The sequence below is a fragment of the Phytophthora infestans genome, genomic scaffold (genome assembly GCF_000142945.1).
Source record: "Phytophthora infestans T30-4 supercont1.12 genomic scaffold, whole genome shotgun sequence".
In the NCBI taxonomy this organism is placed as follows: Eukaryota; Oomycota; class Peronosporomycetes; order Peronosporales; family Peronosporaceae; genus Phytophthora; species Phytophthora infestans.
Window position 1 is genome coordinate 951,396 of NW_003303747.1, and position 17,798 is coordinate 969,193.

Sequence of the window (17,798 nt, forward strand, 5' to 3'; positions counted from 1 at the left end):
ATTTCGTTTTACATGGATTTCAGTTTGGCTTTGGATCCGGCGGTCCCATCCGTAGCGCCTCCATCATAGCGGTGCTCCATGGCGTTCGCCATTTCTTCGCCGCCTCCGGATGTGAGTTCCCGATTGAACACCCGCACATCCGCATGCTTCTCAAAGAAATTAGCCGTCTCGACACGCCCCGACGCCGCAAGGCACCCGTGTCAATCCACCTCTTAGAAGCATGCTTTCGAGGCCTGGCCATGGAACATCCCCGTGGCCAAGCCCTGTGGGGGGTAGTGTGCTTGGTATTCTTCTTTCTTCTGAGACGATCAGAGATCGTAGCCATCCAAGGTGGATCCTTTAAGTGGTTCGCTCTACGAGCGCAAGACATCGTGGCTGTGGATACCGCTGGGCAGCCGACTCAGTGTCCGTCACAGGCTCAGGCTGTTTGGATTCACCTGATCGGGTCCAAGACCAATCAAGGTGGGGCTCCAACGACTAGGATGCTAACTCGCTCTGGTCACCAGTTTCTGTGCCCCGTGTTCGGAGCCCTCCTCCTCCATCAAGCAAGGAGGAATCTCCCTGCAAGCATCCCAGCCGCCGTGTACATCTCACGCTCGGGACAACCAGCCTGCGTATCGACCGAAGATGTGTCCGAAGCCATCAAAGGCGCTGCCGCTCGCACTGGCGAAGATCCCCGCCGGTTCAGCTCTCATTCTCTACGCGCCGGGGGAGCCACGCACATGTACCGATCTGGCACGGATGCACTTACAATCCAGTTCCACGGCCGCTGGGTTTCCGACGCGTACAAGACCTACACCAGGATCTGCAAGGAGTCCGTCACCACGCTTTCAGCGAACATGGTGGCAGGCCCACCGGGGGATTCGACGCTACATTAGTGGAGCCTCTATGCATGACCACTTAAGGGGGCACCGCTCTCCTCGTCCCTTTTCGGATCGAGCTGATGGTCATTGCATAAGCTCTCATTAATGTATTTGTTCGTTTGACCCCCAAGGATTGTGGAAAGGTGTATTCCATAGCGAAGCAGAGCGAAGCAAGGGAATTGTGTTTTCCACACCAGCTTTTTTAGTACCGGTATACCGAAATGGTACCGGTATACACTGCTCCTGCTTGTTGGTGGCGAGCTCTCTCACTTCGTATTTGGAGAACAAGCAGCAAGCAGTCAAGAAATACCCGCCTCTCCTCGTCCCTTTTCGGATCGAGCTGATGGTCATTGCATAAGCTCTCATTAATGTATTTGTTCGTTTGACCCCCAAGGATTGTGGAAAGCTCACTTCGTCTTTTGACGCCTACAAGCAACGTCTTCTTCTTCTCTCTACTTCTTCTCGACCTGTCAAACGAGTTATAATGGTAATATAAGGATCTTTGTCGCATCCAATCGATCCTTCTGGGCCAACTTCCGCTTCGAGATTCATCATTCTTCAGCTGCTGTCATATGCAGTAATTGCAATGCAAGATACAGTAGCCTCATCATGCCAATTTAGCACCTGAATACCCATTTAAAATAAATATAAACCACTTTTTCTAAGGGTCGACAAGGGCTGATGATGGCGGCGATAAAACGAACTTTTGTCTGGGTGCTCGTCGTCTGGAACCTCACGGCAAAATGGATCGACGCTGTGTCGCTAGCAGATGACTGGTACCTTTCAACCCGCTGTAATGAAGGCTCTTCAAGTAATGTGTGTCAAAACTACGAGCGCTGCAAAGCGACCCACCGTTGTGCTCGAGGAGACGAAGACTACAACATCAAAGCTGCCGAGTTGGAGAGCTACACGAGAGAGTTCGAAGGTGGGAACCGAGAGCAAATTCCTCTCATGAACGACTTTGAGGATTGGAAGTCGGGGACGCACCTCTGGAGATTCGGGAACTTTAGCATCAGCAAGGATGATACTAGGCTGGAGCCGAGTGCGTGGATCGGGTGGGACACCTTCACATTTCCTGTGATCGGGTCGTTGGAACTCGCCTCGGGTTATTTGGTGTTTGACACAGATCGAGCTGAACTGCGCGGCGACGTCCAACTGGATGGAGTCGTGACAACCACGCGGCTTGGAGGCACTTCAGTCGCGGTGTTCAACTTCATGACTGTGTATCTTGGTGCCGGTGTTCGTGTAAGTTTCCAAGGCAGTCGAGCAATTGCAATTCTGAGTCGAAGCAGCTTCATCGTGGACACTCAGCTGCGTGTTCGACCGGGCACGCTTGGTGGGTTCCCTGGAGGTGGCTTTATTGGCTCTGGTACGAGCTTTCCCGGTGTGAATAACAATCAGAATGGACCCGGGAGTTCGAGCGTCCGAGTTTACGTCAAGACGCTGTCGACGTGGGGCAAACACGTGCCTGAAGTGCAGGAAATCGAGACGTCAGCTGCGCTTGGACAAACGATCCAAGGACACTTTGTACTGCGCTATCCAAGCGCTAAAAGTGCTGGGTTAGTGACAGGAACGATCTCGTATGATGCGACTGCATTGGATGTCCGACGTCGACTTGAAACGGCGTTCCCCGACATAGGGGAGCTTAATGTCCAGAGAGACGATACACTCGAGCAGCTTCCTGAAGTTGGTCGATTGTGGAGAGTGACGTTCTTGTCAGCTGTAGGAAACGTCCCCCAGCTTGGGGCTCACAGTTTCCTCTCCGGTTTGGAGTCGAAAGTGGTCACACGAACGATTGTCAGTGGCAACGAGCTCTCAGGGTCTTTCCGACTGAGCTTTCTCGATAGACAAAGTCGTCCTCTGGCTCATGATGTCGCAGCTGAAGATCTTCGATTAGCTCTACTGGAAGATCTGCCTGCGCTAATTGACGCTCGTGTGACGCGTACGGATGCAAACGGCCAATGCGTGCAAGGGTCGACACTTGCTGGTCAAACTGCTAGCTCGTCGATTACTGCGGTTGATCCAAATCTCGATCAAGGTCTGTACAGAGCGTCAGAGTGGCAGGTGCCCGAAGATGACCTTGTCGAGGTCTCAGATAGCACGAAGAATTATGCTGCCAAGCGTTGCCGTGCTGGTCGTGGAGCTGCTGGAGGATTCGTGTGGAAATTACAGTTCTGGACGCGAGAAGGGAACGGGGTATCGATGAGTCCGACGTCTAGCTCCATGATGGAGGTCGCGTCTCCCGCTGCCTTGACGGTGGATTACTCAGAGCTGAAAGGACTAGACACCGTGGCTGAGATCGTCGACTCTCAGTGCTTTTCACTCGCGTTTGGTGGCGCTGGAGCTTCATTTGCGGGTCCAGGGGGCTTTGGATATGCTGAATCTCCTTGGGTGGCACCACCTTACGCGGATGAGCTAGTAACTGATCTGTTAGGAGGAAGTGGAGGAGCCGGGGGCGGACAGGAACCTTTTGATGTTTACCCGGTAGTTCAGCCAACTCAAGGTGGCGCTGGTGCTGGTGCCATTATGCTCTCAGCGATCAACGATGTCCTTATCGGCCCCAATGCGATCATCTCTGCGAACGGCGGGAACGGAGGCGCTGGCTTCACACCAGGCGGTGGGGGCTCTGGAGGGTCAGTATTGTTGGTAAGTGGCTCTACTGTGTCGAATCATGGAATGCTGGAAGCTATCGGAGGGCATGGAGGCAACGAGCTTACGGCTGGTCATAGTGGGGGTGGAGGTGGAGGTAGTGGGGGACGAATTGCCATCTACGCACAAACTTATTCGCCCTGGGGAGAGGGAAGCGTCCAAGTGAGTGGCGGGGCCTCCGCTACCACGACTAGAAGGGGCGGGCATGGCTCTGCTTACGTTAGAGTTCGTAGTGAGTTAGCAATGCGTGTTGATGCTTCTATGGGAGCTGCTGGGACGGCCAAATCTCTTCTCGTGCATGGCAGTGAACGCTACGCCAGTGGATCGTGGTATCTATCAGCAGAAATGCACCAAATATCTCGAAATGGACCGCGCTTTGTATTTGTAAAGCCCAGTCAACCTACTCGCATCTCGTACTTCGTTCGCGTCGGCAATCTCGAGCGTGGCACACTTGATTCAAACCGTGGAGCCATCTTTGGGATCCACAGTAATGGAGCTCTTGAAACGAAGGACGAGATGATGATCTCAGTCGCGCTGGTGGATGGAAGTTTCACACACGAAGCCAACACGTTTCCATGGCCACGACAGATTTTCCAGGACAAAGTGCAAACCGATCGTTGGTACAAACTGGATGTGGCACTCGACTGGCTGGCTCACACGTACTCTATCCGTCTGAACGACGTGTTGAAGGTGAAGAGAGCGAAATTTCACGGTGAGAATGTAGCTGCTCTGAGTCTGAACAATTTCCATGCCATGTCGACGTGGTGGGACGAGATTTACGTGGGAAATGACTATTTGTTGGACTTCTCCTGTCCTTGGGTCGGTCAAGTCGGGGATACGGCAGCTGGAGAGAACGATGGCGCAGCTCTCACAGCGAGACGTTCGTGGCGTAAACTATGGGCAGAGGCATTCCAGAAGCCGTCAGCAACAACGTATCACTCCATGGTTCATCACGAAAGCCACCTGTCGAGACAAGAAGTATACACCCACGACAATGGCGGCCTCATTCCATTCGACGGTGCACCACACCGAGCATTTTTCAACGACATTCGAGAACTGGAGGAGGAGAGCCCGGATCAAAGCAAATTCGAGAAACAGCAAGCGGAAATGTCAGCGGGTAACGAGGACGATGAAGTCGTCTCGTACGCTGAATTGCTGACAATCGAGAACCTTCCGCTTGATAGGACGATCGTGGAGCCACTGGAAACTGGGATCGATTGGGAAGCTAGTGTTGGTGCTACAAGTGCCAACGAAGCAACCCCAGAGCCTGACATCCCTCCGCATCCAAGTGTGTATTGGTACTCTGAGGTGTTTGATGCTAGTACAGGTCGTGGGGGCATCGGAGCGTGTTCAAGTGTCGACTACAATGAGTGGCGTAACGAAGGTCTCATGCTCCATTTCTCGAACCTAAGTGATCCGTTTGGAGACCGGCTAGAAGAAAGCGGTGGCTTAGTTGCTGATCGCCCGAAGGTGATTTTCAATCGACACACGAAACGATTCGTGATGTGGATGCATGTCGATGGTGCAGCAGCATCCACAGCCAACACAATGGGGCTAAATGGGGTCGCGAGTAGTGAATATCCCAACGGTCCTTTCACATTTCTCCGTAGTTTGTATCCAGACGCAGCACCATCAGAAGCTCCAGGAGGACAGAGCATCAACGAGACGCACGACCAGACAGTAGCGATCATACCAACAGCCAACAAACAAGACGCCGCATACCTCGTTCGGACGTACTACAAGACTGTCGAGTACTGGCTGCCTCGTCCTGTGATGGACCCCCTTTGGCAGAGTGTACAGAAGCTAAACGATAGCAAAACCGGAAGAACTGTGACAGACTTCGGACTGAGCTACCACCGAGCATTCCACCACATGGGGTACGACGATCCAACTGATATTTATCTACAGCGGTGGAGGTTGGAGGACACTCCGTGGCAAGTAATATGCTGCTCTCTCACGAACGCGAGTGATTGTGTCTCTGTGGTGGACGTCCCGCAACGCCCCGAAGATATTTGCCCCGCTGGAATGAAAAAGAAGACCATTCTGGGTCAGGCGCAGACCCAATCTGGCAATTCTACCACTACATCTGCAGTGGTGGGAACGAGGTACAAAGACCCAAACGACGATGCCAACAGTGCTTTTACTCCTTCGTCTGTACGTGCATACACCTCGTGGGGATTTCAAGTTCAGAACCTTAAAACGTGGCGAGGCAACTACTTTGATGCGCTTAGTACGAACATCACTCTGTTTATCTTCAAGCGCTTTGCCGGAGCACGTCGACGTCATGAAATCGAGCAGGACCCGACGATCGCGTTCACGTATCCTAACGAGGAAGAGCTCACTCATAACGCAATTCCAACCAACGATACCGAGATTCTGGATGAGCTTTTGGGTACATTGGGTGTTCCTGTAAGTCTCGCCTTCAAGAACAAGTATTCGTCCTTTGACCTCGCTGAGATCGATCGAAACAGCGACGGGAAAATAACCTCCTACGAGATCGCGCAGCTGGAGAACCAGAAGGCGACTAAGAAGCTCACGGCTGAACTGGTTGGTGATTTACTTGTCGACTTTGATGCCATGAAATGGAAACAAGTTGACATTCTGGACGCTGATAGGGACGGAATGATCACGTTCAAGGAGTTCGAGAAGTGGTTGGGAGTTGATCCGAATCTGCTCTTCGACCGCTTTGATCTGGACAAGAATGGCTACCTGGACGAGAACGAACTAGCACGCTCACTATGGTATCGTCAAATGCCGAGGTTGGATGCAGCCATCTTCGTGCTTGATCCGTCATTCGATGGCCGCGTGTACTACGATAGATTCCGCGCCTTGCTACTCCAAACACCCGACTTTATCTTCAAGATGTATGATTTTGATAGCTCCGATGCACTCTCGGAGTTCGAAATCAGTCTCATGGTCAAGGACCTCGGTACAGCTCTGGCCAATCCAGCAGTACTACAAGCATTGCAAAACTCCACCATCAACAGCACCACGAAGGCCGACTACGCAGCGTGGTTCAGCTCAACGACAAGTCTCGTCGATGATGCCCGCAATAAGCTCAAGGTGGACAACGCCATTCACGCCACGGGTCCTGACCGATTGACGGGTCCGCTGCATGTGGTGGAACGACGACGTGCCAAGTACGTAGCTATCAGCGCTCTTGCTGACGACTACCTCAATACTCGAGGTTTGCTTCGAGAAGTGGAGGGGAACTTTGAAGGACGTGAGGCACTTCTCAGCTTCTTTGCCTTCAGTGAAGACCTCTTTGGATTCGCAGACTCTGCTGACGAAGCTGTGCTTGGTGATGAGATCAAACCGTTCCGCGAGCTCTTGTCCCCTGTGATGCTGCGAGATCGGGCCTCATACTGGAATGGACGTCACTGGGAAGGACGTCCGTCAGCACCACCGTTATTCACTTATGGCTCGCAGTGCTTTCACGTCGCTGGACTGGATGAATCTACTGCCGACGTTGAGACAGGGGGCTGTTTGCCGTGCCGCACGACGTCCCCGTACGCATCCGACGTGGTGGACCAGTATCAAACGTTTGCACGGGATGCAGCGCAATGCCAACCTCAGAAGGAACTGGACGCGTACATCAAAGAGTTCGACCAGCAAGTGTCGATCCAACTGCAGTATCAGCAGCAAGCTCAATTTGGACCACAAGGACTGCAGCCGCACATGTCGCCATGCTACAACCAGTCCCAGTTCTTCCCGTGCGACGTGCAAAAGGTTCTAGACGGAAACGTGGCTGACACGCTTCGGGAGTGGACAGCGCGCGAGACTGCACAGAGCTTGGCATGGGAGAAGCACCCGAATAACGTTGGATCGTCAGTCAAGATCCGTGCAGACGACTATCAGCTCGAATCTACGGGTCCGTCGTATATTGAGCGATTCCCGTTGAGGCAGCGCGAGCCTTTAAATGCTTTTGCTGCACTGGACAGCGTCATTATGTACGAGCCCGATGAACTCGCCGACATTATGGGAGGTGGTCGGTAAACTGCTGACTCGGTGCAAAAAGGGGTTTGGCTGTTAATCTTACCAGGAGGTTTGTAGGCTGATGTATTGTATCTCCGATCAACCAACGAGTTTGCCACGACTGGTTGAAGGACGATTTCACTACGCTCTGTATCATGAAAGGCCACCAGTTCAACATTTTTGCATTGCATCAAAGAGAAGACTTGCACGGCACCACTGCTACTCTTATTTCTGGTAGGCTCTCTGTTCTGTGACCTCTGTACCGACAAGATTGACACGAACATATTCGTCATCAACCGACCGCTGTTGTACGCCTGAGTCTACGGATCTTTCATCGCTCCTGGATGAGAAATTCCCTGTTAAATGTTTGATGCCCTTCTGCCTAGTCTCCAGTCGATGATACAATTGAGAAGGCAACTTGCCTCTGGGCGATAAACAAGAGGAGCTGAAGACTTGCGAGTTCTGACCTCCGGGTTCGTCACGGGGGGATTGTTCTCCATGTGTCGATCGCTTCTAAGAGTAGGAGCCATTTAAATGTAAATACACTTAAATGTCAACTTTAGGAAACTAATCAGGAAGTAACGTAAACACGTAAGTGCCGGGCGACAGGACTGCGGTGTCTGGCGAGGCTGCTCTTCTCTGCTGCTCTCTGATGAGCGGCAGGCGTCAAAACGCAAAGACGAACAACAGAAGCCATTAGAATTTGAAATGGCTACGTCTGGCTCATCTTTCATTTGAAAAACCTCGGTGGTAAGCAGCGAATCTCTTTCCGTTTTATGACACCAAAAGCGGGAACTTAAAAAACACTCTCACAAATTTTAAATAAAAAGGTCTCTCATTTCCCTTGAGCGTCGCCAGATGACTGCAACTTCTGTCAATTCAATTTGAATTCAAAATCCGCCGAGGTTTTATCCTGCCGCCTTTCAGTTGCCTGACGTCACTCGGCAACCAGCACGCCCAGCAGCAAGCAGAGGCCGCCTCTGTCCGCCTCCAGCGCATCACCACGACACCGCAGCCATGAGCGACTCGGAAGACGATGTACGTCTTCTTCTCTTCTTCGCTCACATGTCTCTCTCATTCACGTCCACCCTCTACAACCCTCACAACTCCCTGATATCCGAAATGACGCACTATATTTTTTCCCCTTTACTTTTCTGCTTAGGTTGTGATGATGACGCCCAGTAAACCAAAGAAAAAACCGGCCGCTCCCCGCAAGAAGAAGACCACAGGAGCAGCGGGTAAAGCCACGGCCAGGAAGACGCAGACCACGAAAGCCAAGGCGCCTGCCAAGAAGAAAAAGAAGAGCGACACGTGGGACAGCGACGCCTCGGATGACGCGAGCGAGGGCTCTGCTTACGACGTGGACGGCAGCGGAGATGAAGCCACGCCCGCCGCCAACGCAGAGGAGGGCAAGGGCACCCCCAAGCAGAGTATCGAGCAGATTTACCAGAAGAAGACCCAACTGGAGCACATTCTGCTGCGTCCTGACACGTACGTAGGCTCCATCGAGCACGTGGAGCAGAGCATGTGGGTGTTTGACGACGAGAAGCAGCGGATGGTCCTGAAGAAGATCAACTACGTGCCTGGACTGTACAAGATCTTTGACGAGATCATCGTCAACGCGTGCGACAACAAGCAGCGCGACAAGTCGATGAACACACTGAAGGTGACAATCGACGTGGAGAAGAACGAGATCTCGGTGTGGAACAATGGCAAAGGCATCCCCATTGTGCTGCATAAGGAGCACAAGGTCTACGTCCCGGAGCTGATCTTCGGCCACTTACTCACGGGCAGCAACTTTGACGACAAGAAGAAGAAAACCACCGGTGGACGCAACGGCTACGGCGCCAAACTCGCCAATATTTTCTCCAACGAGTTCGTCGTCGAGACTGCAGACTCGAGCACAAAGCAGAAGTACAAGCAGGTGTTCGAGAGCAACATGAGCAAGAAGAACCCGCCGTCCATCACCAAGTGGGCGCAGAAGGACTTTACGTGCATCTCGTTCAAGCCTGACCTGGAGCGCTTCAAACTCGACTTCCTCAACGACGACATCGTCTCGCTCTTCAAGAAACGCGTGTACGACGTCGCTGGCGTCTCCGGGAAGGGGATGAATGTCTTTCTGAATGGGGACAAGATCCCCATCAAGTCGTTCCCGCAGTATGTGGCGCTGTACCCTGGACCTCGTGGATATGAAGCTGACAAAGACAAGGACGACGAGGACGCGCACCCGGACGAGAACGGGGACGACGACGACGAAGACTACAGCGAGGACAAGGCCAAGAAGGCGAAGGCTGCCAGGGCCAAGCCGTCGAACGTCACCAAGAACGGCGTTATCTTTGAAAAGCCAGACGAGCGCTGGCAGGTTGGCGTGGGGATGAGCGAGGATGGCTTCCAGCAAGTGAGTTTTGTCAATGGCATCTGTACCACAAAAGGCGGACAGCATGTCTCGTACATCGTGGACCAGATCACGGCCAAACTGGTCAGCGTGCTGAAGAAGAAGAACAAGGGCGAGGCTGTCAAGCCCAACTACATCAAGAACCACATGTTCGTCTACGTGAGCGCGCTGATCGACAACCCCGCCTTCGACTCTCAGGTTTGGCCCTTGGCGTCATTGTAATGGTGGTCTTACCGTTCGTTCTGCGTCATTTGGCTCACACGTGTTTGGCTGCTGCTCTGTTCAGACCAAGGAGACGCTGACCACTCGAGCCAACAGCTTTGGGTCAACGTTCAACCTCAGCGACAAATTCCTCAAGCAACTTGAAAAGAGCGGCCTGGTGGAGAAGATTCTGTCGTTCGCTGCGTTCAAGCAGACCGCAGAGCTGCGACGCAAGGGTGGCAGCAGCGGCAAGCGGTCGCGTCTCACGGGTATCCCCAAACTGGACGATGCCAATCACGCCGGCACCGCGAAGAGCAAGGACTGCACGCTGATCCTGACCGAGGGAGATTCCGCCAAGACGGTAGCTGTGGGCGGCTTGCGGTGGTTGGCAGAGACTACTACGGAGTCTTCCCACTGAGAGGAAAGATGCTCAACGTCCGCGAAGCCAGCCACTCGCAGATCCTCAAGAACGAAGAAATCCAAAATGTGGTCAAGATCCTCGGCCTCAAGTACGGACAGAAGTACGAATCGACCAAGGGCTTGCGCTACGGGCATCTGATGATCATGGCCGATCAGGATCACGATGGTAGCCACATCAAGGGCCTGGTGATCAATCTCATCCACCACTTCTGGCCGTCGCTGCTGGTCGTGGACGGATTTCTGCAAGAGTTCATCACTCCGATCGTTAAGTGCACTAAGGGCCGCACAAAGGAGGTCTTTTACACGATGCCAGAGTACGAGGCATGGCGGGAGAGAACCAACCAAGGACGCGGCTGGGTCATCAAGTACTATAAGGGTCTCGGTACGAGCACGGCCGCAGAAACGAAAGAGTACTTCTCCGACCTGCAGACCCATCAGATTGGGTTCACGTACGACGGAGATGGAGACGCTGATGTGATCGACATGGCGTTCTCCAAGAAGCGTGTTGAGGACCGCAAGGATTGGCTTCGAGGCTACGAGCCTGGCACCTATGTGGACTACGACGTGGACGAGATGGGCTACACAGAGTACGCTTATCGCGCTGGGTGGGGTCTATTGAGGTCATTGGGCTGACCTGTGTGCTTTGTGCGTGCTGCTTTCTTGACAGGTTCGTGAACAAGGAGCTCATCCTTTTCTCCATGGCAGATAATATCCGCTCAATCCCTAGCGTCATGGACGGATTCAAGCCGTCTCAGCGTAAAGTCTTGTTCTGCTGCTTCAAGCGTAATCTTCGGGTGAGTTGCTTCCAGTGTTGTCAGATGTCTGCAGTGCTCTGACGTACTTGGGTTTTCTGTACACCACAGGCGGAGCTCAAGGTGGCACAGCTGGCTGGTTACGTGTCCGAGCACTCTGCATACCACCACGGAGAAGCGAGTCTCCAGGGTTGTATCGTGAACATGGCGCAGGACTTCGTCGGTAGCAACAACATCCACCTTCTGTCCCCGATCGGTCAGTTCGGTACGCGTCTGATGGGCGGCAAGGACGCAGCCAGTGCTCGTTACATTTTCACCAACTTGGAGCAGCTTACTCGACTGATCTACCATCCCCTGGACAACGACTGCCTCAAGTATCTAAGTGAAGACGGACAGTCGATCGAGCCGGAGTGGTACATCCCCATTATCCCCATGGTGCTCGTGAACGGCAGCGACGGTATCGGAACGGGTTGGTCCAGCTCAGTCCCCAACTACAACCCGCTCGACATCATCAAGGGTCTGCGTCAGATGATCAACGGAGAGGAAATAGCTCCACTTACCCCGTGGTACCGTGGATTTACCGGCCATATCGTTGAGAAGGCGAACTCGCGCGGAACTGATACGGGCAACTACATTGTCCAGGGCCTGTACGAAGTTACGGACGACAGCACGCTCGTGGTCTCGGAGCTCCCAGTGAAGTCCTGGACGCAGACGTACAAGCAGTTTTTGGAGGGACTTCTGGATGCGGGTACGATCAAGGACTTTAAGGAAAACCACACCGATGTCAAGGTGCTGTTCACGATCACAATGGAACCAAAGGCGCTGAGTGACGTCACGAAGGCCCCGGGCGGAATCGTAAAGAAGTTCAAGCTCGAATCATCCCTCTCTACCTCCAACATGCACCTGTTTGACGCTGCCGGACACATCAAGAAGTACGAAAACCCCAAGGAGATCATGGCCGAGTTTTACGGGATCCGTCTCGAGTACTACGGACGCAGGAAGAAGGCGATGCTGCAGAAGCTGCAGGACCAGATCAAGCTCCTGTCGAACAAGGCTCGCTTTGTTCTCGCTGTCGTGGAAGGCAAGCTGGTAGTCAACAACCGCAAGAAGCAGGAGCTGCTGGAAGAGTTGATGGCGGAAGGCTACGATCAGATTGTGTCGAAGACCAAGAAGAAGCCTGACAATGAGGACTCAAATGAGTCTGAAGATGAGGAACCCAACGTGGCAGACGTCAGCAGAGGCTACGACTACTTGCTGTCGATGAAGATCTGGAGTTTGACAAAGGAACGCGTCGACAAGCTGCGTGCGGAGCTCCAGGAGCGCGAACACGAGTACAGCGTCTTGGAAGGCAGAACAGTGCAGGATCTGTGGCTCACAGACTTGGATGCTCTCGAGAAAATGCTCGTCGAGACCGAAGCAGAGCGAGAGAGGATCCTGACGCACACTCCCAAGAAGAAAGGAGGAAGGGGCAAGAAGCCAGCGAAGAAGAGGAAGCGAAAGAACGACAGTGACGCTGACGACGGTGACGACTCGGACTTCGAAGTTGCAGGCTCGAAGGCGGCGCGTAAAAAGCCGAAGACTCAAGTCAAGCGGCCAGTCAAGAAAGAACCTACTGCGAGCAAGACGAACGGCACAGCCAAGACGAACAGCGCGAAGGAGAAGAAGACGAATGGCGCCAAGTCAAGTAACATCACGTCGTTCTTCAAGCCCAAGGAGCCACCTGCCGCCAAGGAGGAAAGCGAAGAGGAAGTCGAGGAGCTTTCGCTGGCGGAGCGGCTTGCTCGGAGGTTTAAGGTATCGCCGCAAAAGGTGACAGCTGTCTCGACCTCTAGCTCTGCAAAGCGCGCAACCAAGCCAGCTGCAACAACTGATCTGGCGAGCTCTGACGATGAGAAGCCCAAGGCCAAGGACGACGAGGACGACGTGTTTGCCATGGAGTCAGATGATGCTGCAAAGAAACCAGCGAAGCTCAAGGCCAAGGCGCCTGCACGAAAGGCTGCCCCGAAGAAGGCAGCGCCACCCAAAGAGGCCACGCCTGCTAAGAAGAAGGCTAAGAAATCGCCTTTGGAGGACGAAAGCGAAGACGAAGCCAGTGAGGACGGCGCTGATCCTTCTCCAGTGGCGCCTCGTCCGCAGCGTGAACGTCGCACTCAAAAGCGCATCGTGTACGAAGAAATCTCAAGCGATGAGGACAACGGCGAGGACAAGAACGACGAGGAAGAGAGTTTCGCCATGGAGGACGATGCCGACGACAGCGATTTCGAGTAACTTGTGGTAGTAACTGTGCCTGCAGCGGTGCAGGACTGAAAGCGGACGAAAACGAAAACAGTCGACGGACCAGTGCATAATCTTGGAACACGATCGGACAGCTAGGGGGGGGGGGGGCGACGTGGCAACTCGTAATTCATTAATTCAGCGTATTCTTTAGCAGGTCCATTCACGGCAGCTCTGCGTTCTGCGTCTCCCAGGCTTTTTGAAGCTTCGTGGCAAACTTGTCGAGTTTCTGGTGCCACAACGAGAAGGGACTTGGATACAAGTGCACGGCAAGAGCAACGATGGCAGCAGCGAACTCGTCGAACTCGAGCTGCAATGTGTCGTCGTTGTCGAGAGCCATAACGGAGGAGAAGACGTGCTGTGCATCACTGAGAGCCACTTTGTTGCCGTTGCGCTTCGAGCCATCAAGCAGATCAAAGGCAGCCAGAAAGGTCTGGAACTCACCAAAACTCATGGAGCTTCGCTTGGTCTTTTCCAGTTGAAAGTCGGAGCCTGGGTCGGTCCGCAAGAGAGCAGCGTTATCTTCTGCTGCAGAATGATCTGGGCCTTTAGCGTGATTTGCATTTCCATTTAGGCTGCCTCCGGCTTCCTGTAGCTCGCGAAGTAGCGCCTGTTCTTGTCGTGCGGCACGTTCGTCCTCGGCGACTTCATCTTGCTTGGCGTAAAAGAAAAAGACTGTGCGTAGGAACGAGCGGTGTTCGAGTAGTGCGCGACCTACAAGAGGACAGCTGAGTTTTGCAGCGAAGTTTCGCTCGACAAGGGTTGTTGCTCGCAAAAGCCCGTGGGGCGAGGATCTTGCAACATAATTGTGCCATGATTCGTGCCGGACGAGCCGCGAGCTCCGCGGCTTCCAGCATGGTCTCTCTGTTATCGTCTCGAGTCTTCTTGGTTGTTGCCAGTTGAGCCTTCTCTCGTTTGCGAGTTAATGCCACACGATGCCTTTCAATCGCAACTCTGACAAACAGCTCCGAAAACTGCGATTTCTCCACGCCAACTTCTTGATCTAGCGAGCCGTCAGTCGAACTGGTAGGCTCTAAAGCTTTCACAACGCTGTTAAAGAGAGCTTGTAACCTTACAATGGGGAGATTGCGAGGGTGCACGAGCTCGAGCTCATACATCATGGCCCTCCATCGAAGAAAAGGAACCTGAGGCGAGCAGTTGTAGCGCGCTTCTGAGAACCGTTGAAAGAGATGTTCAATGTGAGCTGCGTACAGTGTCAGCACATTCTCGAGCTCGTGCAGCTGTCCAGATGCGCAATCGGTGCGAGCCCTTTTGTCCTTGATGAACTGGCTGAGGCTCATTCGAGAAGTATCATAGAAACTATGAAGCGCGTCGTTCATGATTACGACAGCGTCGCTCGATCGGCGTTGAGGGATTACCGGATTGTCTTCTCCAGCAGAATTATCTTCGACAGCAGCAAACTGTCCGTGGTATCCCGACATGGAATCGATGCAAGGGCGTAGTGCCTGACTGACGAGATATATCTCCGTTACGCATGTCTGCCTTAATGCAGACGCTTCATTCCTGCTGCGTTTGGCTGCTAATCGCCAGGCAAATGCGAGAAACTCACGGATACAATTGACCGCACTGTCACTTTCGGATTGACCGAGTTCTTGACCCACATAGTGCAATAATCGTTGGGTGTGACGACGGATAAAGACATTGGGATCGTTGTTGCATAGAGCTAGACTATGTCGAGCATACACACGCCACTTTTCACGGATTGCGATAGCAGTCGGGCTTGGGAAGACCACAGGTGATGCCCGTTTTGACTTGGTAGGAGACTTGACGCCCCGACTCTGCTGTCGCTTCGTTGATATCACGCCTGTGACTTGCATCAGTGCATCAACACGCAGCTTCGTGCTCTCTAACCATCTCATCTTTTGCAACACGTCAAATAAACTGTCAAAAGTGATACCAGCAGCTACGCCTCCAGCTCCCTTCAAGAGCTCAGCAAATACCCAATCCATATCCATCTGAGCCACATCGCTGTCTTGAACAATTCCGGATTGCAGCAGCAGCTCGCGTAAGACGTTGCGGGACAAACCGTGCAGATATTTACTCCCCCCACCAGACTCCGTCGCTCCATGAGGACCCTTCCCTTCACCTTTGGCCGCTTTTTCTCTTCCTCACCAGCTTTGGGTTGATCTCCCTTGCCATTCGCGGCCTCTGTCTTAGTCAACGTCTCGGTTGTTCGTTGCTGCATTTCCTCCTGGTGGTTTAAATGAACAAATAGCGCCCGCAACTGATCGCGTTCCCACTGGAGCTGGAGCTTGTACGTTTCCATCAGCAACGCCAGGAAGACATCGGTTGGTATCTTACGTTGGTCTCCTGTAGGCTGATAGAACGGCCCCAATCGCGCTGCCAGCTCTTCAGGTGAGGGTACGACCGCAAACTTTACTAACAGATTGTTGAAAGTCTCCAATGAGATGGACTCCCCCTGGTTCTTTTCAATGATTTCACGAAGCGCAGTTTGAGCAGCAACATGTTCAGGGATCTGCTTTTGCTCCTCTTGTCCGGTATCTGGCACGTCCACGGCGGCAATCTCAGATACAAGTAGAGCGGCAGATAGTTCGCCCAACCGCGTCTTGGGTTTACGCTGCGGAGAGGCGGACGGGGATGTTGGTGCAGCTATAGAGACAGGAATGCTCTGGCTACTCCCCTTGGTAGGACCCCGCTTGGCTTTGCCTCGACGTTTACTTTTCCTCGCTGTTGATGGTCGACAAAAAACTTTAAAGTGAAGCAGTCTGAAGATGGATCTCGCAAGGAATGTTGCCTTGAGCACGCAGATAAATTGTGGTTGGTGGCTATTTGCACCCTCGTAGTAGCTAGGAAGAGGGTCGTCGTACGGAATACCAAGCCGGATGTCATCCATCGCTTGAGAAAGCCACAAGAAGAAGCAGAGCTCTTGACGTGAACACGATTCCTCCAAAAACTGGCAAAACAATTCCAAGCTGTAACAGGCACTCCGTACGCTGTGAAGACAGCGCACAAACTGTTCCAGCTCTTGAACAGCATCCTGTTCGCGACTGCATCGCTCCAAGAAGAAATGAAAAACAATCAGGGACAGCGATACCGACGCCGACTTGCCAGCACTGGAGCAAACGCTTGACCCGAGCATTGGATCTCCGCCAATTCCTCGGTTACCGAGGAGATTTTGAGCTTCAACCGCGACTAAGAATCGCTGATAAAAGGCCCATGCTAGCTGGAGACAACCCGCAACAATCTCTTCATTGCATTCCTCAGCTTCTGCGCTGTTGATGCAACTGATGCCATTGCCCGAGGAGCTTGAAGCTGCAGCTGACTGAGGCCTCCGCGTCTTGCTGGCGGTTGTACGTAAGCCTGAGCCCTCCACTGAACGAGCTGACAGTGCTCCCATCGGAGGGATTAAGGTCGGCACGTTTCCTTGTTTGCGTGCTTTCGACTCTTCCTTTGCGACAGCAACCTGCTTGTCGGTCATCAGCAAACCAGCAATAAAGTTGCTTAATTCCATGGGAGATCGTTGCTCAGGCCTCGCGTCCAGTTGCTTCTTGCGAGGCATTCGTGCGTTTGCTACTGGCGGAGGGTGTACGATGCGTGAAAACCAGTTGAGGGAAGGACCTTGAGCGCCATCTTGTAACGCGCTCGGGAGAGTTGTTTCATAGTTCGTAAGGATGAACTGGTTGCCTATGGTTTCAATCGTCAGTTCACTCGCTAGCATTGGAGCTTCTCCAGGTGAGTCGTTAAGAGGCGCTACACTCCGCTGTTGATCTGCTGCAGTTGTATTTGCTGAATCAATCGACGGCCGACAGGGGCGACAAGCGGAGGGACCGTTGTTGGCAGCATCTGCAGTTGCAGTCGGGTCCGGACTAGCCGCTTGCAATGCCTCGAGTGACTGCTGCTTCAACACTTGGTCTTCGCGCAGGGTCAGATTTTCTCTCTCTAGGACACGCACACGCTTTTTCTCACTCTGAAGCTGGTTTTGAGCATCCCAAGCTCGCTGTCGTGGTACAGTGCACTCGATACTTCGGCGACACGAGCCTTCTGAACGTCACGTTCGTGATGACTCAACCGAATCTCCTGCTTGGCCAGCTCCAGCAGGCGCGATAGCTCGTGACACTGCTTCCAACTCCAGGGATTTCGGGAAGTGAGAGAGCTAAAATCGCTGGGTCATCGCTACGATCATTCAGCGCTTGATGCCTGGGATCCGAGCTACTGGTTGGGAAGGAATCAGCTGAGGTTGCATTGTTCCGCTCGTAGAAATCGCGCAGATCTCGCATCTACGTCTGA

General features: G+C 53.2%; 3 protein-coding genes across 3 annotated transcripts; 2 read left to right on the forward strand and 1 right to left on the reverse strand.

Moving 5' to 3' along the window:
• Positions 1–1,606: 1,606 nt before the first annotated feature.
• On the forward strand, positions 1,607–7,508 carry PITG_07873 (carbohydrate-binding protein, putative; the record flags this gene model as incomplete). The annotated part of the gene is made up of 2 exons (XM_002904041.1): positions 1,607–1,619; positions 1,666–7,508. 2 exons carry the CDS (start codon positions 1,607–1,609, stop codon positions 7,506–7,508), a joined length of 5,856 nt encoding a protein of 1,951 aa, XP_002904087.1.
• A 996-nt stretch (positions 7,509–8,504) lies between these two features.
• On the forward strand, positions 8,505–13,691 carry PITG_07874 (DNA topoisomerase 2; the record flags this gene model as incomplete). The annotated part of the gene is made up of 7 exons (XM_002904042.1): positions 8,505–8,525; positions 8,650–9,885; positions 9,928–10,080; positions 10,169–10,444; positions 10,543–11,090; positions 11,171–11,297; positions 11,367–13,691. 7 exons carry the CDS (start codon positions 8,505–8,507, stop codon positions 13,521–13,523), a joined length of 4,518 nt encoding a protein of 1,505 aa, XP_002904088.1.
• Position 13,692: 1 nt separating this feature from the next.
• Positions 13,693–16,989, reverse strand: PITG_07875 (uncharacterized protein; the record flags this gene model as incomplete). Its single annotated transcript, XM_002904043.1, has 7 exons — positions 13,693–14,297; positions 14,359–15,241; positions 15,353–15,653; positions 15,713–16,035; positions 16,084–16,160; positions 16,230–16,852; positions 16,898–16,989. The coding sequence occupies 7 exons, from the start codon at positions 16,987–16,989 to the stop codon at positions 13,693–13,695; spliced, it is 2,904 nt and encodes a 967-aa protein (XP_002904089.1).
• Positions 16,990–17,798: the final 809 nt, after the last annotated feature.